At 42.4% G+C, this 27,057-nt stretch overlaps 1 protein-coding gene across 5 annotated transcripts in view; it reads right to left on the bottom strand.

Annotated features, from left to right (window-relative positions):
- The window catches only part of LOC119806202 (protein FAM228B-like), a 53,440-nt gene that overhangs the window by 6,489 nt on the left and 19,894 nt on the right, over window positions 1-27,057 (bottom strand). For 4 of the 5 annotated variants that reach the window (XM_038317801.1, XM_038317800.1, XM_038317799.1 and 1 more), the window contains 6 exons: window positions 24,447-24,591; window positions 7,838-7,906; window positions 6,377-6,565; window positions 4,957-5,044; window positions 4,703-4,859; window positions 502-643 (listed from right to left, as the gene is read on the bottom strand). In XM_038317801.1, coding sequence (XP_038173729.1) covers window positions 502-643; window positions 4,703-4,859; window positions 4,957-5,044; window positions 6,377-6,565; window positions 7,838-7,906; window positions 24,447-24,591 — 790 coding nt within the window. Of the gene's footprint in view, window positions 1-501; window positions 644-4,702; window positions 4,860-4,956; window positions 5,045-6,376; window positions 6,566-7,837; window positions 7,907-17,681; window positions 18,455-24,446; window positions 24,592-27,057 lie in introns of those variants that run through there. The other variant, XM_038317802.1, reaches the window with a different exon arrangement.

The following is a 27,057-nucleotide window of genomic DNA, read 5'->3' on the forward strand; positions in this document are numbered from 1 at the left end:
AGGAGCAGCCAGTTCTGTTGACGGCTTACCCATCTTCTCCAGTCCCTGGTCTAGAATTTTCTACCCCCGTGCCCTCACTTCCCAAGCACTAGGATTATGTGTGTGCACCACCATGTCTGGCTAAGAGCAAAATGTCCGATCTGGTTACAGTCTGCTTTCAGTGAATAGTAATGGTAGAGAACTGTCAGAGGCAGGGAGGCTCAGGAAAGAGGAACCTGCTCTGGCCAGTCTTCTTGACCCTCACCTTGTAAAGACAGGTCTGCACTTGTGTTCTGAATCCACCTACACTGTGTTTCTGAGTCCCTTCCACACTCAGCGCCCAGCAGGGCAGAGGGACAGAGCACCAGGCCACCCACCACCTCACTGCAGGACTTGAACGCCCCCACTGCCTCCACTTTCCCCTCTTCCTCACGGGGAGGGCGTTGCCAGTTCTGCTCGCTGTTCTGGGCAGTGGGTATTGCAATGCCATCCATCCAGCCCCACTCCCAGACCTCAACTTACCGGACCCTCCTTCTCAGCCTCTTTCTTCTTCGGGCTGAGCTTAGAGGAACGGAACTGCCTTTCAAAGACAATCTGGCTGAGGTTGCAGGTCTTCTCTTCCTGGGGCAGATGTGACTTGGATGTACAGACAAGCTTTTCAGAACTGAGGAGAAAAGCGGGGGAGGGGGGGGGAGGGTGAATGTCAATTCAAAAGCAATTGAAGCCAGGTGGTGGTGGCACATGCATTTAATCCCAGCACTTGGGAGGCAGAGGCAGGAGGATCTTTGGCCTGGTGATCTACAGAGTGAGTTCCACGACAGGCTCCAAAGCTACACAGAGAAACTCTGTCTAGAAGAAAAAAAGTTATTGAATGAACTTGATCAATATTGTTTTGTGAAAAGAAAGAGCTGGCTAGACATCAGTGGAGCCCGCCCATCTGGTCAAGCTGGAAAAATGTCCCTAAAGGTCCGTATGGGAAGGCTAGGAGCCCAGGGTGGTGGTGTTGGAGGTGCTATGGACCTTTAAAGAATGAAGTTAGAGGTCTGGGGGGTGAGAGGGACCATGGAACCATGGTCTCTTCTTTCCAAAATAGGAGTTCAATAAACCTTTCTTAAGCCAAATGGCGCAGATGATGCTGGCTAACACAACTATCATGTGAGTCATGGGATGGGTCTCCAGCTGTGGCTGAGGCAGACCCCCGATCCTCCGACCTGGGATTGAAACGGAAGGGCCACAGGCAGCCTGGGTGTGTACTCAGGCCAGGAAGTCTGGGAGAAGTGCAATCGACTAGGCGGCACATGCGCAGAACAGAGAAAGCGACAGGCACAACAACTCCTCAAGAAGGGATGACGAGAACCCTGAAGTCTCAGAGGAGACGACAGGCATGTGGTTCCTGAAGAAGCCTGGCTTTCTTGCTGGTTATATAATATACAGGGACTTTCCAATATATCTAGCCTTCTCTCCTTTTCCACTTGAGAAAGATTCTGCTTTTTGCCATCAACTGCCCCTGGTTAACCTAGCGTACTGCTCTTTAGTTCTTCCCTTCACTACACAGGGCGCCCTCTGGACGCCTCGCAGAGTCACGGCCATTGCTGCCTGTTCCGACAAAGGAAACAGGCCTTCTCTTTCTCCGTCCCTTACTTGTCTAGCAGACTCATCATCTATCCTGCCCAGTGTTTGAGGCCAGCGGCTGTGAGATGTAATACTCGCCTGGGCTAGGATACCAGGCAACAGGAAACAAAATGCACAACAGCCTGGCAGATCGGGAAACTGTAAACAGTTGGCTCGATCCAGACATTTCTGGGCTAGTATGTACTTCTTTGCTTTAAGGAAAGGGGATTTTTCAAGCCTTCTAGCAAGGCTGGTAGCGGGAGTTAGGCAGTGTCTCACAGCTGTCAGGAACCCGACTCCGCTGGGAGGGTTAGAGGAGGCCACTGGAAAGCCTTCCACTGGGAAGTGATCATTCAAGCTGTTAGGTGGGAAAGGCCAGACTAAAGCGAGGCTAGAGGAGCTGTGGCAGCTCTGGCTGAGGGGCTGAAAGGAAGGGTGAAGGGGGGGAGAGCAAGAAAAGGCCTCTCCACCACTGAGAAGTTATGTCATTGTTAGTGTTTAAATGAAATGCTCTTAAAAGTAAAAGAAACTCACCAGGTGGTATGGTGGTGCATGCCTTTGATCCCAGCATTGGGAGGCAAAGACAGGTGGATCTTTGTGAGTTCGAGGCCAGCCTGGTCTGTAAGTCAAGTTCCAGGACAGCCAGAGCTGTCTCAAAACAAAAACAAAAACAAAAACAAAAAAAAAAAACTGTCTCAAAAAGAAAAAAGAAGAGGGAGGGAGGGAGGGAGGGAGGGAGGGAGGGAGGGAGGGAGGGAGGACTGTTCACGAGAGTGTGAGGGCAGGGTGGTGGCCACCTGAAGTCAGTCAGCACTTGAGAAGAAGAGGTGGGGCAGACAGCTCGAGGCCAGACTCAATTGTACTGAGAAATCCTGCCCTCCCCTATCCCCAAAAGGGAAAAGTGAGACACTTGTGCTTTTGTGCAAGGGTTAAGATCTGAAATAGCAACAACTGAAAAGAACCAGGAAATCTACCTGGAATGTAATGTTCATGTCTGTAAAGTCATGGGACAGCTGCAGATATTGTGCCAAAGAAGGAGAGACTTTCCAGGGGGAGTTCTCTTTATTTTTTTTCTTTTTGCCAATTTATTCATTTTTATGTGTGTGGGTGTTTTGCCTACATGTATGTCTGTGTCCCACATGTATGTAGTCCCCAAGAAATAGAGACTGATCCTCTGGACTCCCACCATTTGGGGGCTTGGTCAATATCCTGAGATACCTAGGACTTTAAGGTTTTGTTTCTCAAATTTAAGTTAGAACCTAACTGGAACTAGTTTTTGTATAGATAATGGAGTCCAGTTTAATCCCCCCACTCATTTTCCAGTACCATTTACTGAAAATCCTGTACTATCCCCTTGTTCTGCACTATAGCCCTATTTTAGTACAAATGAAATATCTATATGTATTTAATTTCTTGATTCTCTAATTTGGTTTAATTGTTGATTTGGTACAGTTTTTAAGTCAGTTTTGATACCTGATAAAGTAGTCCTATAAAATTTAGAATTACCTCAATTTCCATACACACACACACACACACACACACACACACACACACACACACTCCAGACAAACATCTGTGACTCATTCAGAATGAACTGAATGTGTGGACAGATTTTAGAACTTTTCATGTTTTCAATTTTGAGTGCTCTGATCCATGAACATGGTACATCTTCCCATTAAGTTGTTCTTGTCTGTTTGTTTGTTTCTCTGTGAAGCCCTAACTGTCTTGGAACTCACTCCATAGACCAGGCTAGCCCCCAACTCATAGAGATCCTCCCGTCTCTGCCTCCCAAGTGCTGGGACTAAAGTCATGCACCACGACTGCCTGGCTAATTTAGTTCTTACTTTATTCTTCCTCTTAAAGTAGCTCTCAATTAGGACTGATTCTGCCTTCCGAGTAGTATTTGGAGGTAGAACTCATCATCAGGGAAGTGAGGCCGTATGGACAGAGGACAGATATTGCTGAAAAACCTAAACAAAGAATTTTCTGGTCCCAAAGATCAGTAAGTAGCATGTATGAGAAATCATGTATAAGGGCCTGTGGTCCTGTGGACGGCTAGAGGTATGATTCTTTTTTTACGATCACACAGAACTTCATTTTCTGGCTAGATAGAGAGAAAGTAAGATGATTTGTGTTTTGACTTTGTATTTGGTAATCTTTCTGAACTTTATTACTTTTAACATTTTAATGGATTCTTTGAGAATTCATACATGTACACAATGTACTTGGGTCATAGCCATCCTTCCTTCCTCCCCTAACACCTCCCATCTCTCATCCCTCATCCCCTCCCAGCTTCATGTCCTCTTTTTTTTTTTTAAATAGCCCACCAGATTCAATTTGTGCTGTGCATATGCTCATGAGAGCAGGGCCAGGCACTGGAGAACAGTCAGTCTACCAAGGGACACACCCTCAAGAAAAAAGTATCACCCCTCTTCCAAAAGCCATCAACTGTCAATAACCTCTTAGCTAGGGGCGGGGGCTCCTGAGCCCCTCACTGCAATTTTTAATTTTTAATATTTATTTATATTTCAGGACAGCCAGGGCTGTACAGAGAAGCCCTGCCTCAAAAACAAACCAAAACAAAACAAAACAAAAATTATAGCCTTTGAGTTTTTCTATGTAGAGCCTCATATTCTCTGTTAAAAAGGAGGTGTTTTATTCTCATTTCCCACTTCGTTTACCTTTTATTTCTCTCCCGTCTCTTATTACTTAAGGTCTCTGGCACAAATCTGAAGTGGCAATAGTGAGTTTCTTTGATTCAGAAAGTGACAGGAAAAGCATTTAGTGTTTCACTGAAACCTCTATGATTTCTAGAACTTAAGAAAGCTAATTTCTATCTCTCTAATTATGAGCTAATTTGGGGAGTGTGACTAGATTTTTTTATTTTGATTCTTCGTTTATTGAGATGATTATGACTTTGTTCTGTTAACAAAGAGATCACAAGAGCTTTCAAAAACGACTTTGGTATAAACGCTTAAAAATATACTGAATCTACCACCCAGGTTCAATAACCACCAACAGTTTCCACACCCTTGGCTCCTAGATGCTCCCTTTCTGTTCTCTTCTGGGAGAACCCCTAGAGCCCAGGCTGACTTATCTGGTTACTCTGTACCTGCACAGACTGGGCTTATTCCACAGAGGCTGGGCAGAGGCTCTCTGCCTCTCTTTGGGAACGATGCCATGGGAAGTGAGCATGAACTTGGGTGATCTGCTGAAGAGGGGAGCCTTCTTGGTTCCTTTAGGTTCTTTTTGCGCGACGTTCTGTTTCCCTACAGGAAGACACCAGAGCAAAATCAAACTCTGTAAAACCAACCCCTGCCCTCTTCGGGTGGGAATGTTTGACATTTAGCTGTGGTCGCAAAGCACCTGTGCCGTGTTGGTAGCGGGTTCCTTTAGCTTCTCGGAGCTCTTGCTGTCTTCGGAACAGACACTCACACATCGGAGCGGCTTTTGTCTACAGGAGAAAATGAGAGTCTTTGAGTCCCCCACTGCAGTTTACAGCGAGTGTTCAAATCTATCTTTAAATAACGTCAGCGAGACCTTTCTCCACCAAAGCCATGATCAAGACTTAGGAATTAAAGTCAGGCACAGCACAGGGGGAGAAGCTGCCTCCGGTGGAAATGCTTCACGGACTGTAATTGCGGGTAGGAGAAAGGAGGGGGCCGACAAGAGGCGTTCAAGAGGCGGCTTCTATTCGTAGCTTTACAAGCCATTGCATTAGTCAATAATATTTGCTCAGCTATTCCATGCTATGCCAAAGCCAAGTACGGTCCTCACGCGTTCTCAGTCTAGAACAAATCATGCAAGTGACACCTTGGTTGTGAGAGGCACCCGTTCATGCCTTTAGGAGCACAAACACTGTTCCTAACCAGTCTGGGAGGAAAAGTCCTCCCAGTGGGAGGGGACACTGCCCACTGCTCTGGGGAGGGGCGGGGTTAAGGAACGTAAGCCTGTGTCAGGGTGTGGGAGGTACTGAGGCCATTTAAAAGGAATTTCCCGCCAACCATAAGCCTCTTTCTCCACTTCTTCAACGCCGAAAGATCACACTCCTTGATTCCAACACACTTAGATTACATCTTGAGTTCCAGCTCTTAGGACATTTGGGAATTAATAGTTAATGCACGTTTTCTGAAAATCTATTCATAAATATACTTGATGATACCCAGTGTTTCTAACGTTCTGTCCAAACTCTTCTACAGTTTAGCAAATACCTGGGGCTGAAAGACCCAGGAAACCAAACAGCAAAGATCCAATAGGAGGACACTTAAAGCCAGTAGACTTAAATTTGATATTGCAAATTAGGAGGGCATAAATTCCTGACGAGGTTCCTGACCTCAAAGTAAAACACATCTTCAAAATAAGACACTGAATGGTGCTGTTCTGTCAAGACAGTGAAGAAAAGAACTGTCTGTCCCTGAGCCCAATGCAGTCCGCTTCTCCCTCACCACTTCCTCCCACAGGGATGGGAACTCTCTCTCCTGGCCCTGTTCTGAAATAGGAATTGCCATGTTACCCAGTCCTGCTAAGACCGAAGGCTGAAAAGTCGGCCTAGGGAATGCTAAGGGCTCTGCTTTCTGATAAAAGGAGTGGTCCAGAGCGTCCCGGCACCCACCCTCCCTCCCTCTCTCGATGCACACCTCACACCTGGCGCTGTGAGCACCGGCAGGCACATGTGAGAATGGTGGAACGACCCGGACTCATCAGACCAAAGAAGAAAACGACAGGAAGACAAGAAAAAGAATGGCATCATAGTTACGTAGAAGAAGCAATAAAATCCAGTACCAACCGGTTTATTCGTGTGCTTTAGGCAGTATTCATATTTCACTTGACTTTGTCCAGGTCTTCTATATGAAATCACTTTTTCTATAATTCTCTGCTGAAGAGGCCTCGCTACATTTTCAACCCATTTCTTATGTAACATCTCTTTTCTTCTTTCCTTAAAAACAGCCTGATGCTGAATATATGTATCCATTCTCTGACAAAGTAACATAAACAACACGGATCACAAACCGCTTCATTAGTGAGTGAGAAAACACCGGTTCCTAAGGCTCCACTCATGCTGTCTAGCCCTCACACCAAATAACTGGACACAGAGTAAACTTCAGAGAGAGAACTTGAAAACACAGGCCAGGAAGAAAATATGAAAACTTCTAAATCACACCTCACCTCCGGATTAAACTGTTAACCAACTCATGAACCCAGTGAAGCCTTTCCTAACTCACCAAACTCTTATTTCTTGTTAAAATGTTACCCAGACATTCATTCTCTGTCTCGGCTTTACCACCACAAGGGCTGTGCTCGAACTGCAAGAACAAAGACACTGAACTTGCATTTATGCTGCTCTCTGACCTATGAAAGGCGTTAACCCCAAGACTGCTTTTGATACTTCATTTAAATGAAGAATTTATGGGCAAGTGATTTAGTTACTGCCTAGCCCATCGACTCTTACAGTGTACTCAATAAACTATGTTGAGAGAGAGAATGAATGTCCATTTACTTTGTAAATTCAAATCACAATAAAAATGTCAAAGTACTATTATAATACTATCTTTAAAGTTTGCTGATCCAATAGTGATTATTAGTAACTTAATTGGTCATTACCCTTAAATGCTAATTAATTTCTGGTGATTTTTGTATTTCCCAATGCAGTATGGGAAAATAGTAAGAGGCAAGTTTTGTTAGAAAAGAATTTCCATTTGGTACAAGTCAATGAGGGGGAAGCAGTTAAAAGAATCCCTCAGATTCCTTAAGGGCAGAGCCATACAATATGTGGGACCTTTAGTGATCCTGCAAAGAGTGGCACCCTCTCAGGGCTACACAGCTCAAAGGTATAAATCAGAGGCACCTCATTCTGCCTGCAAATGAGTCTCTCGGGCAGAATATTACAGCCTGAATATAAAATGTGCCCCCAAACTCGTGTACAAGTTTGTGTTTCCAGCTGATGAGGCCATGGGGTGGTGCTATAAACTTTAGAAGGCAGGGTTGGTAAGAGGAAGTTAGGTAGCCCAGAGCATACCTTTGACGAAAATCCTGACACACTTTCCTTGCTTCCCGTGTTGCTTCCTAAATGCCCAGAGATGAGCAGCTCTGGCTCCTGCCTGCCTTTATGTGAAGTGACTGTTGACAGACTGCCCTGAATCTCTGAGCCAACACAAGCCTTTGCTGCTCTCCTAAATTTGTAATCTTCACAGCATCAGAGCACAGCATTCACTCTTGCTCCTCCAGAATGCAGCACGCAGCCACTCACCTTCACAATGTAGTTTTCTCGGAACAGTATCGCATGCACAGCTTCATCGATGTCTTCTCGAGCTAATACCTAAAAACAAAATTGAACGGGAAGTCAAACACTCTGAAGGAAGTGTTGCAATGACAAGTCCCAGGCCAGTGTTCCAGTATCACCCGTCAAAATCTAGTGCCTGTATCTCACAGTGTAGTTCTAACTCCTTATGATGGGAAACTTCAAATCCTGTTCTCCATGAGCCCATAATCTAGCTTTAATTGGTAGCAACTTAATCTTATTTCATTTAAACCCTACTCATAGGACCTTGGACTTCCCACAGGGCAGGGAACCCTGACTGCTCTTCGGACTGGAGAGGGAGGGGGAGGGGAAAGGGGGGAAATGGGAGGCGGAAAATTTTTTAATAATAATAAAAAATAAAATAAAAATATGAAAAAAATAAACCCCTACTCATTTTTCCATCAGCCACCTAGACTATTTTGAAACACATCCCTGAATTTACATCATGAAATCATATTTTCTTAGAGTTTTGGGAGGCTGGGCTGGAGAGATGACTCAGCAGTTACAAGAACATACTGCTCTTGCAGAGGACTAGGTTTGACTTGGCAGCACCTATGACCATCCAGCAGTTCAGTTCACATCTGCCTGTAACTCTAGCTCCACAGGATTCAATGCCTCTGGCCTCTTAAAGCACAAGCACTAAAATACACATACCCACATATGGTACATAGTTAAGAATAAAAAATAAAGTTCCAGGCTGGAGAAATGGCTCAAAGGTTAAGAGCACTGGCTGCTATTCCAGAGGTCCTGAGTTCAATTCCCAGCGACCACATGGTGGCTCACAACCATCTGTAATGGGGTCTGGTGCCTTCTTCTGGCCTTTAGGGATACATGCAGACAGAATACTGTATATATAATAAATAAATATATCTTTAAAATAAATAAAGTTCCAAGAAGCTTACTAATCATTTTTAAGCAACAATAAATAAATGGGACCTTCTAAAACCAGAAAGCTTCTGTAAAGCAAAGGACAAGTCAATAAGACAAAAAGGCAGCCTACTGAATGGGAAAAGATCTTCACCAACACCACATCAGACAGAGGACTGATCTCCAAAATATATAAAGAACTCAAGAAACTAGACATTATATAATGCCAAATAATCTAATTTAAAAATGGGGTACAGACCTAAACAGAGAATTCTCAACAGATGAATCTCAAATGGCCAAAAAACACTTAAGGAATTGCTCAACATCCTTAGCCATCAGGGAAATGCAAATCAAAATGACTCTGAGATTCCATCTTACGCCTGTCAGAATGGCTAAGATAAAAAACAACAATGATAGCTTATGCTGAAGAAGATGTGGAGTAAGGGGAACACTCCTCCATTGCTGGTGGAAATGCAAACTTGTACAACCATTCTGGAAATCAGTAAGGCAGTTTCTCAGAAAAGTGGGAATAAGTCTACCTCAAAATCCAGCAATACAACTCTTGGTTATATGCCCAAAGGATTCTCAATCATACCATAAGGACATTTGCTCAACTGTGTTCATAGCACCATTATTTGTAATAACCACAACCTGGAAGTAACCTAGATGCCCCTCATCTGAAGAATGGATAAAGAAAATGTGGTATATTAACACAATGGAATACTACTCAGCAGTAAAAAACAATAACATCTTGAAATTTGCATGTAAATGTATGAAACTAGAAAAAAAACATCCTGAGTGAGGAGGAATCATAGAGAGGCCATGTAACTGCTGAAGGAGACAGAAGCCCTGGAACTTTACCAGTAAACCACAAGCTTCATGGTAAAATATAAAATAATAGGAATGGGTTAATCTAATATGTAAGAGTTAGTTAATAAGCCTAAGCTATTGATCAAGCAGCGTTGTAATTAATATAATTTCTGTGTAATTTTTTCAGGTCTGGGCAGCCGGGAATGAACAAGTGGCCTCTACCTACAAATTGGTGCACCAACTTGAGCTGACTACATCCACATAAAATCTGAGAGAACTTAAAAAGGAATTCTAGACACAAACACACACACACACACACACACACACATACACACACATACACACACACACAAAGTTTAGTGCAGCTTCTTGGTAGCCATTTTTTAATGGGCTCTGTTTGGTGGCAAACAGGGGCAGCATGGCTCCTTTAAGAAAAGGCTTAATGATTCAGCATAAGAAATGGTGGCATCCTGGTTCATGCTGGCAGCACTAATAGCTCTGGCTCTTTTAGGAGGCCAAGCACTTAAATGAGATCTGTGAGCAGCGTGTTACAAATTCCTTAATGGTATCATGGACCTGCTGCGACCCTGGAGCTGGGGCAGTGTGCATGGTGTCTCTGCCATACTGGACTGGGCGGAGTCAGCAGGCAGGACCTCAGAGTTGGTCCTAGCCACACCCACTTAGCATTAAAAAAAGGGCTCCTGGTCAGAAAATAATTACAGATACACACGCAATAAAGACAAACTCAGTTGAAAAAGACCTCTAAATGTGTCACAGTGTTGGATAAATGTATGTAGGCTTTGGAGAGAGAAAAAAATAGTTATAAAAAGAAGTAAAGGTTTAAAAAAAGTAAAGTCTTTAAAAAGGCAGAGCACAGACTGATGGAGGAGGGTCATCTGTCTATGTGTTACTTTCATTGGTTAATAAAGAAACTGCCTTGGCCCTTTGATAGGACAGAAAATTAGGTAGGCAGAGTAAACAGAACAGGATGCTGGGAAGAAGGCAGTGAGGCAGTCGCCATGATTCTCCGACACGAGATGAATGCAGGTTAGGATCTTTCCCGGTAAGCCACCACCTCATGGTGCTACACAGATTATTAGAAATGGGTTAATCAAGATGTGAGAATTAGCCAATAAGAGGCTGGAACTAATGGGGCAGGCAGTGTTTAAATGAATACAATTTATGTGTTGTTATTTCGGGTGTAAAGCTAACCGTGCGGAGCCGGGCAGGACAAAAAGCAGGCCTGCTCGCCTCCTCACTCCAACAGACAGTCATAGATTAAAGGAGTAAAGAAAAATAATCCACGTAAAGATGGAAATACAGAGAATCTGATTATGCATATTATTGTTTTTCTTTAAATTTTTTGACTATAAATAAGCTGAGTAAAAAGAGACATGTCATTGTACAGCCTTCTAAGCTAAACCAACATATTTATTTTAAAGGTATCTTGACTTCAAAATTTGGGTCTAAGGCTATGTTACTTAGGAAAAGAGGTTCTGTTTTTGTTTTCATAGAGAATGAGAACCTGTGATTCCTTCCAGACTAATGTGGTTTGATGAACTAAGACCCCCTCAAAGGTCTCCATGAATCCATCCCCCTCAAAATACTTTGCCCATCAAAAAGCAGGAAGCAGTTTGGAGAGAACTATGCCCAAATTCCCAAATATTGTTTATAAATGTTTGTTTACACATAAAGGGGAATATGATATAGAGGTGAATACCTTGCTTTGGTATGGATCTTGGTTTATTGCTACAAATTTAAGGTCAGTTTTGTTACATGTATATTTATGCTCTTGATTAAGGTATTGTGTTTGTGCAACATATTTTAAAATGTATAATTAAGAAATACAGGTTAATAGATAGTCATCTATAATAGTCAAGCTTGTAGTCATGTTAGTTAGGTTTTCTAGATGTGCAGAGATGTATTTCAGATGGATAGGTATTCTTCAAGCCTTTCAAAGACTCATAGAATACGGCATTTAAAATGTTTTTAGAATTTAGACTTTTCTCAACAGTGAGACATATCTGCTTCTGGCAGTACCAATCTACTTCAAGAGGAAGATAGGCATCAAAGAAGCTCCTTATGGAGTTTGTTAACCATTTAGGCAAGAAACTTCTCTTGTCTAGACTGTTGATGGTATGTTATATGAACTGGACATGCAGGACCCACAGAAAAATGACTGCTGAACTTGCCTAAAGGTGAGACTGCTTCAGGGTTCCTGCTTCATAAAAGAGTCTGCTAGACATTCTGCAGGACACAGAAGAAAGTGACTGACAAGCTGCCAATAGAGGTAAAACAGTCTTTCAAATTTTCTGCTTCATTGAAAAGTCTGCAGGATACTGTGGGCCTGTAGGCTGAAGGTGGATGCCCCGATGTTACAGAAGAACTTTGGGTGACTGTCCAAGCAGCGAGATGTCTCTGTCAATTCTAGAGTTTTGGTAGTTGCTTACAATGTACTTCCTGTTTACTTAAGTAATATTATATCCTTCTGGAGTCTTTGATGAAGTTGAAGAAAGATAGTTATAATTATAAAAGATAAATAAGATATAAAACTTTAGACTCACAAAGATAGAATAGATGGTAGAGTATTTTCCTTAATTTGCCAAATATAAATAAACTAAATATTGTAACTATAATTCTTGCTTGATATCTGCTTTGTTGTTTGTAATATTGGTGTGTTAAAGCTAAAAACCTTTCTTTTTATTTAGACAGAAAAGGGGAGATGATGTGGGACTTCCCTTTGTATGCTATGAATATGTTTTATTACCATTAGTTAATAAAGAATCTGCTTTGGACCTATGGCAGTGCAGAACAGAGCAAGGCAAGAACTCCAAACAGAGATAGAGAAAAGAAGGTGGAGTCAGAGAGACACCACGTAGCTGTCAAAAGAGACAGACGCACTGGAACTTTACCAGTAAACCATAAGTCTCATGGTAAAATACAAAATATTTCACCTAAGAAGCTGAAAAACTAATAGGAATGGGTTGATTTAAGATGTAAGAGTTAGTTAATAAGAAGCCTAAGCTATTGGTCAAGCAGTGTTATAATTAATATAGTCTGTGTGATTATTTTGGGTCTGGGCAGTTGGGAAAGAATGAATGGTCTCTGCCTACAAGAGCCCTTCTCAAAAACCAAACAGCAAAACTCAGAAAGCTCAATTTAGTGCAACTGTACTCAAAAAGCAGAAAACTCAACTTAGTGAAATTGGCCCAAAGTCACAGGGCTGGTGTGGAAGCTTGCTGTTTTCATTTTGAGATTAGAGAAAGCTGATGCACTAAACCTTCAGCCTGGTGCTTTTTCAGCTGCATCACTATGGACCAGCTTTCATCCTGAATTACTGCAGAGGAACAAATGAAAAGGCACTGTGAGGCCAGTGTCTGGAAGAGATAGTTTGGCCTAAAATAATGGCCTCTCGTGAAACTCTTACTATTGGTTTCTCAGAGTTTGTTATTCCCTCATGGCTCTTCCTCCTGTTCTACCACATTGGATGCATCAAGACCAGCTAAATCCCAAACTCAAACACATTCATAAACAATAGAAGTCTCAAAGGAGGGCTGTATTTTTCCATCCACAATTTAATATGCTTACATGAAATCCAAAGTTGTATCTGAACAACTAACTGGGTCTTCTCCAATGTAAGTTCTCAAACATGTACAATCTTACTTTAAAGCCTGCTCAGGTCTATCTCAAGATGATAATGGGAAAAGCATATTTTTTAAAAAAAGTAGAATAATCACTATTTTATGTAGAGTAGTAACAAAAATGCTGATAATTATCACTGCGAAAATTTTTAGCCTTCTTTGTAAGATTTTAAGTAAATTATCAAATGTCATATATACTCTTGGTCAACAACCTTCTTTATTTAAAAATAAAGTCAGACAAGTAGGATGGCACACACTTTTACTCCTAAGACTCTGGAGATGAGCCCTCTGTAAGTGCCAGGCCAGCCTGATCTGCATACCTGTTGGTGGAGGCTGCTCTTTTGTTCCCAGCTACCCATACTTGAAAAAAACACACAGAAATTGTGTTAATAAAATCACTGTTTGGCCTATTAGCTCTAGCTTCTTATTGATGAGATCTTACATCCTAAACTAACCCATCTCCCTTAATCTGTGCATCACCACGAGGTTGTGCTAGTTTCGGCGGTCTCCGACAGAAGCTACATGGCTTCTCTCTGACTCTACCTACTCTCTCTATATCTATATAGATATAGATATAGATAGATATAGATATAGATATAGATATAGATGTAGATATATATCTTCCAGCCTGGCTATGTTCTGTTAAGCCATTGGCCAAAAGCAGCTTCTTCTTTTTTTTAATACATTTTTATTGATATTTATTGAGCTCTACATTTTTCTCTGCTCCCCTCTCTGCCTCTCCCCCCTTCAGCCCTTCCCCAAGGTCCCCATGCTCCTAATTTACTCAGGAAATCTTGTCTTTTTCTACTTTCTACTTTCCATGTAGATTAGATCTATGTAAGTCCCTCTTAGTGTCCACATTGTTGTCTAAGTTCTCTGGAATTGTGTTTTGTGGGCTGGTTTTCTTTTCTTTATGTTTAAAAACCACCTATGAGTGAGTACATGTGATAATTGTCTTTCTGTGTCTGGGTTACCTCACCCAAAATAATGTTTTCTAGCTCCATCCATTTTTCTGCAAAATTCAAGCTGTTGTTATTTTTTTCTGCTGTGTAGTACTCCATTGTGTTAATGTACCACATTTTCCTTATCTGTTCTTCAGTTGAGGGACATTTGGGTTGTTTCCAGGTTCTGGCTATGACAAATAAAGCTGCTATGAACCTAGTTGTACACATGTCCTTGTGGCACGATTGAGCATCCTTTGGATATAATACCCAAAAGTGGTATTACTGGGTCTTGAGGAAGGTTGTTTCCTATTTTCTGAGAAATCACCACACTGACATCCAAAGGGGTTGTAACAGCTTGCATTTCCACCAACAATGCAGAAGTGTTCCCTTTTCCCCGCAACATCTCCAGCATAAGTTGTCAGCAGTGTTTTTGATCTTGACCATTCTTACAGGTGTAAGATGGGATCTCTGAGTTGTTTTGATTTGCATTTCTCTGATGACTAAGGATGTTGAACATTTCCTTAAGTGTCTTTCAGCCATTTTAGAGTCCTCTGTTGAGGTTCTCTGTTTAGATCCATTTTTTTATTGGATTATGTAATCTTTTGGTGTCCAATTTCTTTTTCTTTTTTTTTTTTTTTGGTTTTTCAAGACAGGGTTTCTCTGCAGCTTTTTTTTTAGAGCCTGTCCTGGAACTAGCTCTTGTAGACCAGGCTGGCCTCGAACTCACAGAGATCCGCCTGCCTCTGCCTCCCGAGTGCTGGTATTAAAGGCGTGCGCCACCACCGCCCGGCTAGTGTCCAATTTCTTGAATTCTTTGTATATTTTGGAGATCAGACCTCAGTCTGATGTGGGGTTGGAGAAGATCTTTTCTCATTCTGTAGGCTGTTGTTTTGTCTTGTTGACTGTGTTCTTTGCCTTACAGAAGCTTTTCAGTTTCAGGAGATCCCATTCATTGATTGTTTCTCTCAGTGTCTGTGCTGCTGGGGTTATATTTAGGAAGTGGTTTTGTGTGCCAATGCGTTCAAGTGTACTTCTCACTTTCTCTTCTATGAGGTTCAGTGTGGCTGGCTTTATCTTGAGGTCTTTAATCCATTTGAACTTGAGTTTTGTGCATGGTTATAGATATGGGTTTATTTTCATTCTTCTACATGTTGATATCCAGTTATGCCAGCACCACTTATTAAATATGCAAAATCAGCTTCTTTATTAACCAATAAAAACAACACATATATAGAAGGACTTCCCACACTGCATAACAAATTCAAGGCCAGCTACGTCTATATGGAATAAATAAATAAACTAATAGTAACAACAACAACAATAAAATAATAATAATAATAATAATAATAATAATAATAATAATAATCTGAGAGAGGCTGCAGGAGAGCTCAGCTGGTAAAAGTGCTTGCTACCATGCTTGACCACCTGGGTTCAATCCCAGGGACCCATAGAAGAGAGAACCGGCTCCTCAAAGTTGTCCTTTGGCTTCCAAATGCGTGCTACATCACCTGTGTGTCTGTCTTCTGCAAGCACACACCTATAAACCAATGCAATGGGCGGTGGTGGCGCACGTCTTTAATCCCAGCACTTGGGAGGCAGAGGCAGGCCCATCTCTGTGAGTTCGAGGCCAGCCTGGTCTATATGAGCTAGTTCCAGGACAGGCTCCAAAGCAACAGAGAAACCCTGTCTCGAAAAAAGTATAAAATAGAAAAATGAAAAAAAAAAAACAATGTAACATTTTTTTTTTAAAAAAAAGAGAGATCTAGATAGTTTTTGTCACTGATAAGTCATTCTTTGCAATTTTATTCTTGGAAAATGTAGACGTACTAATCCTCCGTAGCAGCTCCTCTGAAATCCGCTGCTCACAAACACAAAAACAGTGAACTCACATTTCACAACTCTTCTTGCCACCGTGACAAAGGGGGCAAGATCAATTCTCAAGAGCTTGCTTTCTAATGAGACAAACCATAGAATCTCATAAAACTGAAGCGCTTTGGCCAAATTTGACTTGTGTTTACCTGCCTGGCAGCCAGCTGGTGCTGTCTGTCCTTTGGGATGGCTTTTGGCCAAATCTGAACCCAGGTGCTCCCACTCACTGACGACCCAATCTAAGCCAAGAACTGTCCTAATACTGGAAATAGATGGGCGATTGAGGCCAAACCGGTTATAAACTCAAGGAATTGTGTGTCTCATGAAAAGACAACATCTCAAAAATCAAACCTTTAAATCCTTTTTAAGCCAAGCCAATCTTGATAGTGGATTCACAATTGGAACTATCACTGGGCTCCATTTACATTATCTTGCTTCTTATGAAAAAGGAAGAAGGGAAGAGAGAAGGAAGAGAGGGAAGGAGGAAGGGAGGTAGAAATGAAGGAAGGAAGGAAGAAAAAAAGGAAAAGAAAGTGGGGGAAGCCATGCTGTTACCTCCATTAAAGAAACGGACTCCGGCTCTGGCCATTCCTTTAGTTTGTCCACACTGAAATAGGCAACGCAGTTCCAAGGTTTTGTGGCAGCCATAAATAATAGAATCTCTGAGCATGAAAAACTGAGGAACTTATTGTATCGATGTGGAAAAAGCAGGGCCTTAGGGACTCAGCCCCTCTTTCTGAGACCCGGGTGTGCCTCACTGCGTTTCCCACACTGTTGTGGGAACCAAAGCAGGAGTCAACACAGGATGCATAGCCTCGGGCTGAGGGTGATGGCCCTCAGCAGGAAGGGGTGGCCACCTCAGGCTGCAGGCTTCCTCTCAGATGGATGCTCCTGGGCTGATGGCATCTTGAGTCGGTAAGGGTGGCCTCCTCAGACGGAAGCTCTTAGTGGCCGGTTACCCTCCCTCAGATGGATGCTCCTGCGCTGGTCTAGTCACCCAGACCCAGAGGCCTCCCAGGCTGCCTCAGGGTCGGGCTGCTCTCAGGCTGGTTTCTACCCTGAGCACCCTGCACCCTGCCTCCGTTCCCGTGGGTGGTGTCTTGGGCCCTGTCGAAGTGCGAAGCAGGGTCACGTGGTCTGCGACACCAACGTCCCTGGAATGGCGCGCTGACAGAAAGCTAGAGCACTGTCCTTACACCTCTCCCTTGCCTCTCAGGGGTGTTTCTCCTCAGCTTGTGGGTGTGCAGGGATGCCACAGTCCCTGGTTGAAGCTTATTTTATGCTAGTAGTTTAATATGAAAAACAAAAAATTATAAATACAAATGTAGTGTTTTAATGTCATGATAGCAAATAGTGCGCACCTGACAAATATTAAATACTGTGAAAATATGTAATGTAACAATATCTGAAACCTTTTATACTTCATTAAGCCTAGGTACCAGGTCTGGCCTGGACCTTGTGCTCCTGCATCGGCCTCTGGAAGGAAGGATTGCATCCAAATAGGCCCCTACACTGCTCTAAGGACTTGGGAAGTATTTGGAATTGCCATTCCCATCCAAAGACAGGGCAAGAAAAGGAGTTCACTCGCTACCACCTGGACAGGCGTTTTTTGGAAACATATCTAGGAACTACTTCCACAATCCATTGTGGTTGAAAAGTAGGTGAAACAGACCATGAAATTTTCTTTATTGAGATTGGATGAGGGTCTCTTACACAATTATCTCTATTTGTATATACTTTTCTGAAATTTCCCACAATATAATGCTTCACAATTTTTAATTGAGTTTTCACCTGGAACCATGTGTAGATTGGAGGCAAGAGCCTAGAATACTCCTGGAATAAGGCAAATAATAAATATGGCATTGCAATCAAATATGACAATACAATTGATACCTTAAAGCTCAATTTCAGTGATTCCTAGGCAGAAAGAATAAGTCACAAACCAAGTGAATTGAGACAGGCATTCAGGAAGATGGTTCTTTTTGTTGGCCCCTTCTGTGAACTTTTTAACTTCAGAGGAAAATACACTTTGGGGGAAATGTAATGTCATTTCTTTTTGTTTTTGTTTTTGTTTTCAAGAGAGGGTTTCTCTGTGTATTACTGGCTGTCCTGGAATTCATCCTGTAGACCAGGCTGGCATCAAACTCACAGAGAGCCACTTGCCTCTGCCTCCCAAGTGTTGGGATTAAAGGCATGCACCACCACACCCAGTTTTTCTGTTCGTTTTGGTTTTTTTACATTGTAATTTCTTAATCATCACAGACCTTGAACTCTAAATCAAAAGAAGTTTATTGCTGAGAACAGGATGATTCTTATGTTTCTTCCTTGGTCTGCCTCAGAAGGATTCCTGCCAGCAGGTAACTTCGTCTAAAGCAGCCTTCTTTTGTGGGTCCTTGTTCAGATCAGGAATCAGGATGTGTGGTTGTCACAACCTTCTGAAAGTAACAAAGGGGTTGAGTGTGACATAGTAAAAAAGGGCTTACAGGACCAGAAAGTTCCTTGGCTATGGGAGCTGATTCCCCAAAGTCATTCTGGCCAAAGTTGACACTGCTCACAGAATCTAGCCATCAGCCCTTTGGGAACTCATTCTCAGGTTATCTTGTGACTTCAAATCACATGATATGCACGTCCAACCTCATATCTCCTTTGACCTCCAGATTATACCCACCTGCCCACTCCACAGCTCCTCTGGGAGGTTGAGGTAAAAGATAAATGTTGCTAATTACTAAAATATACTTGATTTTAGTTTTGGTATCTGTTAGGGAGTAAATGTTATGTTCTAAATGTGTGAAGATGAGTCTTCAAGAACGTGTGTGTGTGTGTGTGTGTGTATGAGAGAGAGAGAGAGAGAGAGGAGAGAGAGAAGAGAGAGAGGAGAGAGAAGAGAGAGATGAGAGAGAGAAAGAGAGAGGAGAGAGAGGAGGGAGGAGGGAGAGGGAGAGGGGGGAGAGGGAGGAAGAAAAAGTGATGGAGGAGTGTTTATGTGTTACTTTCATTATTAATAAAGAAAACTGCCTTGGCCCTTTAACAGAAAATTAGGTAGGTGGAGTAGACAGAACAGAATTGTGGGAACAAGGAAGTAGAGTTAGGGAGAGACGCTTCAGGCAGTCGCCATTGGAGGCTCCATGCTGCTCCTCTCCGAGATGGACACAGGTTAAGATCTCTCCTGGTAAGGCACACCTCGTGGTGCTACCCAGATTGCTAAATATGGGTTAAAGGAAGATGTGAGAATTAACTAATAAGAGGCTGAAACTATGGGCCAGGCAGTGTTTTAAAAGAATACAGTTTCCGTGTAATTATTTTGGGTAAAGCTAGCCGGTTGCTGGGAACTGGGCGGCGGGAACGCAGCCCGCCGCTTCCCACTACAGATTGGCGCTCCAACGTGGTGACTAAATCCACTTTAAAACCTTGCCCGCTTGGGATCGGAAAGAAAGTTCTCTGAGACCATGCCAATGGCTCACTGCTCCCTTCCTGCACCTGGGCAGATGGCGGAATCAGGCTTAGGCGAGCGGGACAGCATTTGCGGATTCCTGCCGCCATAGAGAGAGAGGTGTTTTCAGACTGCTCTGCGCGTCAGATTCGGCTGTGACTTGGATTAAAAGAGTTTCTGTGCTGCACGCTCAGTATCAAAATTAAACTGCTGAGTGCAGCTCCAATGTGGACTGCTGTGTACCTGTAACTGTGTGCAGCTCAGGGACACCAAATGACTGAGGCAGGAGCAGCTTTGGCTCTGCTCCGCCATGCTGAACTGTACTGAGCTCAGGCAGGATCTATCGTAATTACCATGATAACAGCGCAGTTAAGGTTTAGACTTGGCTGGAAACAGGCAGTACCGTATTACCTATAAGTGGCGCAACTTAAGTTTTAAGAAGTGCTTAACATTTTAAGAAATGCTCCTGGATAGTAAAAAATTACAGATTCACAATAGGACAGATTCAGACATATAAGACCCCCATATGGGTCACAATGTTGGATGACTGTACGTAGGCTTGAGAGAGAGAAAAAAATAAATATATAGAGAATAAAGTTAATGCCTTAAAAAAGGGGTAAAGTCTTTAAAGAGACAGAATAAAGTAAAGTGATAGAGTGAAAATAAGCCACGTAAAAATGGAAAATTCACAGAGAGTCTGGATTATGTATTTTGTTGTGTTTTCTTTGATTTTTTTGACTGTAAAGGAGCTAAGTACAGAGAGACATTTCATTATATGGGCTGCCAGGCTAGACCAGAATGGACATCTTAACGGTATGACTTCAGGATTTGGATCTAAGAACATGATGCTTTGGAAAAGAGTTTCTTCTTTTGTTTTCACAGAGGATGAGACTCTGTGGATTGCTTCTATCCCAATATGGTATGATAGACCACGCCCTCCTGAAAGGTTGCTGTGAACATCTTCAAAAAATTACTTCACTCAACTGCCAACTGAGAGGAACCTAGCACACAGGTTATACCATGAAAGACCTAAATAACAACGCCCCCATTCAGCAGGAAGCAGTTTGGAGAGAAATAACTGCGCCCACATTCCCAAATATTGTTTATAAATGTTCTTTTACATTTAAAGGGGGATATGATATAGATATGAATAATTTGCATTGGTATGGATTTTAAGGTCAATTTGTTATATGTATATGTATTTCTGATTTTGATTAAGCTATTTTGATTGTGTAGTTCATTTTAAAAATTGTAATGTATAATTAGGAAATATAGGTTGTTAATGGATAATCATTGATAATAGTTAAGCTTGTAGTCATGTTATTAGATTTTCTAGATATGTAGAGATATATTTCAGTTAGATAGACATTCTTCATATCTTTCAAAGACTGCAGAATATGGCATTTAATGTTTTAATAACTTAGGGTTTTTCATGACAATGAGACACGTCTGCTCCTGGCAGCACCAATCTACTTCAAGAGGAAGATGGGCATCGAAGAGGCTACTTATGGAGTTTGTTAGCCATTTGGGCAAGAAACTGCTCTTGCCTGGACTGTTGCATAAACTGGACACAAGGAACCCACAGAAAGAGGACTGCTAAACTTGCCTAAAGGTGAGATGGTCTCTCAGGGTTCCTGATTCGTGAAAGAGTCTGCGAGACGTTCTGCAGGACACAGCAGAAAGTGACTGAACTGTCTTTGGAATTTTTCTGCTTCATGGAAATGTCTGCTGGATACTGTGGGCCTGAAGCCCGAAGATGGATGCCCCAACGGTACAGAGGAACTTTGGGTGACTGTCCAGGCAGCGAGTTGTCTCTGTCATTTCTAGAGTTTTATAAGTTACTTATTTCTTGTTTACTTAGGTAGCATTATATCCTTCTGGAGTCTTTGATGGAGTTGAAGAATAAATAGATAGTTATAGCTTTCCTTAGTTATGATAAAAGATAAAATAGATTTAAATATTGTAACTGTAATACTTGCTTGATAACTGTTTTGTTACATGTAATTTTACTATGTTAAAGTTAAAGCCTTTCTTTTTTGTTTAAACAGAAAAAGGGGAAATGATGGAGGAGTATTTATGTGTTACTTTCATTATTAATAAAGAAAACTGCCTTGGCCCTTTAACAGAAAATTAGGTAGGTGGAGTAGACAGAACAGAATTGTGGGAACAAGGAAGTAGAGTTAGGGAGAGACGCTTCAGGCAGTCGCCATTGGAGGCTCCATGCTGCTCCTCTCCGAGATGGACACAGGTTAAGATCTCTCCTGGTAAGGCACACCTCGTGGTGCTACCCAGATTGCTAAATATGGGTTAAAGGAAGATGTGAGAATTAACTAATAAGAGGCTGAAACTATGGGCCAGGCAGTGTTTTAAAAGAATACAGTTTCCGTGTAATTATTTTGGGTAAAGCTAGCCGGTTGCTGGGAACTGGGCGGCGGGAACGCAGCCCGCCGCTTCCCACTACAAAAAAGAGAGGGAGGGAGATCTTCCTTTAATCCTAGCACTCCAGGGGCAGAAGCTGTCAGAGATCTGTGAATTTGAGGCCCACCTGGTCTTCACAGCAAATTCCAGGCTAGGAGGAGAACACAGTCATGCTAACTACACAAGTGAGAGCCTTTGTATTGATTACACTTAGCATCTGAGGACACCTAGGCTAGGGGAAACTACCTTTACAGAACATGCTTACTGCTTCCTTACTTGTTCGTCTGTTTCTTTTTTAAGAAAGAGACTGCTGGAGACTGAATTTCGCACATGATAGGTAAATACTCTCCACTGGGCTACATCCTAGTCCTAGAACACCAGGCTACATCCAGAATGCGTTTTAATGAACAGCTAGAGAAAAGGCTAAATTACTCAATAATCATATCCTATAAGTGTACATTGGAATGGTAAAGGTATCTTTAATTTAGCCCCAGGAAGCATTATCTCATTTTTGTACTTCTTCCTTAATCTCTCCAAGTTCCAGTCCAACTTTTATAATCAGAAATAGAACCATCATCCATCCAGGCTCCTCAAGACAAAAACCTCAAGAACACAGTTGTCTTTGGTTTCTTGCTTTCACTCATTTCTCATGTCAAACACTAATAGCTTTGTTATCTTGCTCTCTCCTTAGGTCCCATGACCACATGGCCATCACTAGACATCAAGTTACTATGCTCCTGACCCAGTGCCCTGGTCTACCAGCTAGACTGTTCTGGCCTGCATATAACTGGCTACAAAGCAGCCATGTTTTCTTTTATAATGTCACTTTGTCAGGTGTCATGGTGCACACCTGTAATCCTAACATGTGGGAGGTGGAGGCAAAAGGATAAGAATTCAAGGCTACCCTTAGCTATATAAAGAGTTCAAGGCCAGTCTAGGCTACATGAAACTATGAAATCCTGTCTTTAAGAAACTAGACAACAACCAATTAAAAAAAAGGAAAATTAAAAAAAAACAAACCTTCCCCCAAAGTCACTTAGGTATGTGTATAATCAAAACCTTTGAATGGCTTCTGAGTGGTATCTACCTCTTCTCCAGTCCCCTCTTGTCAGCCTCGTTCCCTCCTCAGGCTGCTGTGTCAATCTTCTCCCTAGATATGCTTCCTCTAAAATTCTCCATGCCCACCCTCACCCTCAGCTCCTTTCTTTTTCTTTTTCTTTTTCTTTTTCTTTTCTTTTCTTTTTTTTTTTTTTTTGGTTTTCAAGACAGGGTTTCTCTGTGTAGCCCTGGCTGTCCTGGAACTCAATCTATAGACCAGGCTGGCCTCAAACTCAGCTTCCCAAGTACTGGAATTGAAGATGTGCTCCATCATGCCCATCCCATCCTTAGTTTCTAAGGCCACTGTTCAATGTCATCTCTTCCAGGAAGCCTTTCCTGGTTTCTCCATTTAAAATGGTGTCCTCAACCATCCCCTTCCTTGCTGTCCTTATCTACTTTCTCCTCCTCACTCAACTCACCTGTTCTATATTTATTTTGATTGTTCTCTATCTTTACCGTCAAAAGCTCAACAAGAGCATAGATTTCCCTGCGGTTCACCATTATGGATCCAGCCCCTTACATACTGCCTGACTCAGAACAGGTATTTGTTTTCTGTTTTTGTTTTTTTGTTTTCTTTTTTTTTTTTTTTTTTTTTTTGGTTTTTAGAGACAGGGTTTCCCTGTAGTTTCTAGAGCCTGTCCTGGAACTAGCTCTTGTAGACCAGGCTGGCCTCGAACTCAGAGATCTGCCTGCCTCTGCCTCCCGAGTGCTGGGATTAAAGGCGTGCGCCACCACCGCCCGGCAGAACAGGTATTTGTTAAGGTAGGGTACAAAGTAAGCAACCACATGGAATAAAGAACTAAACAACGACAGGCAAAGACGGTAAAACAGAGTGCTGACAGGTTTAGTAAGTAAACTCTCAGGAATGGATAAAACAAATCCCCTCGGAGAAGAGACTGTCCCCATCGTACAGTACCCAGCAATGGAAAGGGAAACTGAAGTGTAATAGTACCCTCTGACCTTCTTGTGTCAGACTAGCTCTGCCACATGACACCATAGCACTGGAGTTCCCGTGGGATGGAGGTCTCTATGAACACCTGTATCTCTAGGCAGTCTACATTTGGGAGCTGTTACTTTCCTTCTTAGAGCTTACTGCTTTTAGTATTGGCCCTTTTTAAAACTAATTCTTGATTTGAATTAAAAGAAACAATTCAGGGAGCCTGGCTTGACTACAGGTAAATCAGAGAAAGAGGGTAGAGGTGGTAGACAGATTACCCAATCAGGAGTCAACTCAGGAGCCAAGGAAATACTAGACCATTTGGGAAGTCCACTATGTGGCTCCATCAGGCTGCAATGACACTCTCCACTGCCTCTGAATGACACCGGTCTTAGTTTCTTCTACTACCCACTAGCGATGTGCTCAATAGCATCCTGGATTCTGCAAAGCCTACCATATCAAGAAGTTCCCAGCTGCTTGGACTGGGTGTCAGCAAGTGCTGCCTTGTGTATCATAAAATGGGACTGACTGTCCCAGCTCTCACCTCATCCTGGTCCCCATCCCTTTCTACCTCCTGGCGGAGGGCTGCAGAAGAATGGCGACCTTCAGCACTGACCCCTTTGGAACTTGGGTTTGTTCCCTCCTGGAGACACAGATCTTCACTGCTCAGAGAGAAAAGTCCTTTGTTTCTGTAGGAAGAACCAGGAGCAATCCTTTTAACATTTAACTCAATAGAAGAACTTAACTTTTCATTTAAAATCTAAGTTTATGAGATCTGTATGAACTCACATTCCTACAAAAACTAAAAGGTAACCACCTTGTTGTAGTATTATATTTGTTGAAACTATATAATCAAACAGCTGAGTGACAGTCCCTTGTCCTGATCAGTGCCCTCAGCATTGTACATTTGCTATCTCTGAGAAGCTCCAAACTGACCTAAAATCAGCCTGACCTAGGGAAACTGGTCCTCCAAATACTGGTCAGAGTGACCCTGTCTTGCAGCACGCTGCCATTTTTAAGTGCTCTTATGCCAGACTACAGCTAAGCAAGCCACCCCTTCCATGCCTGCACAGTGTCTGCCAAGACAGAGCCTTTAAGAAGAAGGACGGAGCACACATTCATGTATCTTTCTTTCCTAGAGTCTGTTTTCTGAGCCTCCTGTTGTCCACGCCCATAGTTGCCTATGTTGCTGGTAGGTAGCACTCCAAACCCAGGTTTACATGAATCCTGCTTAAGACTTAAAGTGGCAGGCTGGAGAGATGGCTCAGAGGTTAAGAGCATTGCCTGCTCTTCCAAAGGTCCTGAGTTCGATTCCCAGCAACCACATGGTGGCTCACAACCATCTCTAATGGGGTCTGGTGCCCTCTTCTGGCGTGCAGGCATACACACAGACAGAATATTGTATACATAATAAATAAATGAATAAATAAATAAATAAATATTTAAAAAAAGACTTAAAGTGGCACACAGGGCTAGTAAAGGGTGGTGCTGCAACTAGGAAGACAGAGGGAAGAGTGGAGCGGGCCATGCTTACTCACTGCTCCATAACTAACCTCTAATAAATTCATTGTACTCATTAAGATGAACTTGATCGAGAGGGAGGCAGGCATATCTTAATCCCAGCACTGGGGAGGCAGAACAAGTGGATTTCTGAGTTCCAGACCAGTCTGGTCTACAGAGTAAGTTCTAGAACAGCCAGGGCCACACAGAGAAACTGTTTGGAAAAGCAAAACAAAAGGATAAACTTGAATAAGTCATTTTGGGGTTGTTGGCACTGGTCCAGCTTGGGGGCAGGTATTAAATAACTCCCCCCAAATTACACAACACCTGCTTTCTCCACACCTATTGCTATTGCTCATTCATGGAATCTAGTCTTACTCCTTTTTCCAGAGGGAGTTAGAAGACTAAAGCCTCTAGTCTAAAACAGAAGTTCCCAGGTGTCCAACAATACAAACAATTATCTGAGTCATACTCTGAGAGGTTTATGAAAACCTTTTTTGTCCCATTGACAGAAATTACAATTAAGATGTTGATTATTGGGTCAACAAGATGGGTTAGTAGTAAGAACACTTGTTGTCAAGTCTGATGACTTGAGTTTGATCCATAGGACTTACATGGCAGAAGAAAAGAACCTGGGCAAATCCTACCTCTGTGCTGTGGTGCACACTTTCAAGTTCATATTCCCCCCCTCTCTGTGTCTCCCTCCCTCCCTCCCTCCCTCCCTCCCTCCCTCCCTCCCTCCCTCCCTCCCTCCCTCCCTCTTCCTCTCTTTCCCCTCTCTCTGTCACACACACAATATATAAGTACATAAATAAATGTAATTTAATCTCTGCCTTGAATGTTGAGATTAAAGGTGTGTGCTACCACCACCCAGCTGGATCTGTTTTCATTTCTTCTGAATATAAACCTGGCAGTAGGCTGGGAATAATAGTATATGTCTTTAATCCCAGCACTCTAGAGGCAGAGTCAAGAATGAGTTCAGGTCACTAGATCTCCTTGCCCCTCTTCTCATTCTCTCAACAATGAATAAATCTCCTTTTACTGCTGAAAAAAAAAAAAGAATGAGTTCTAGGTCAGCCAGGGGACTAAACAGTGAGAACCACGTCTCACATACATCCCCCCCCCCACACACACCCCACTCAAATAAAATCAGCAGTAGAACTATGCCACATGGTAACGTAATGTTTACCATTCTGGAAAACTGACAAACTGTTTCCCAAAGTTTCTGCACTATTTTCAACTCCCTCTAGCAATGATGAAGGATTCTATTATTTTTAATAAGATTATGGGAAGTTACCTTTTTCTATAACTATGTGGAGAAATCTCTATCCCCACACCGTTTTCTCAGGAGGATCTTGCTGTGTAGCCCAGCTATATCCAAAATTAAGATCTTCCTGCTTCAGTCTCTCAAGTACTGGAATACAGGTGTGTACTAACACTCAGCTCTTTTGTGTGAAATCTCCCATTTTTAGCTAATCCGTACCTAATAACTTATTTCCCATGTTGCATACATAGTTCTATGAATTACTTCCCTGCTGTACCTTTTCACTCTGGCACAGGTATTTTTCTGCCAAAACTAGTCTCAGTCTAAAATTCTCATAACTTTAGTACAAGTTGTTAACAACTTAGTACAGCCCTATTTTTGTACTTGCTGT

The sequence above is a fragment of the Arvicola amphibius genome, chromosome 2, assembly GCF_903992535.2.
Source record: "Arvicola amphibius chromosome 2, mArvAmp1.2, whole genome shotgun sequence".
Taxonomy (NCBI): domain Eukaryota; kingdom Metazoa; phylum Chordata; class Mammalia; order Rodentia; family Cricetidae; genus Arvicola; species Arvicola amphibius.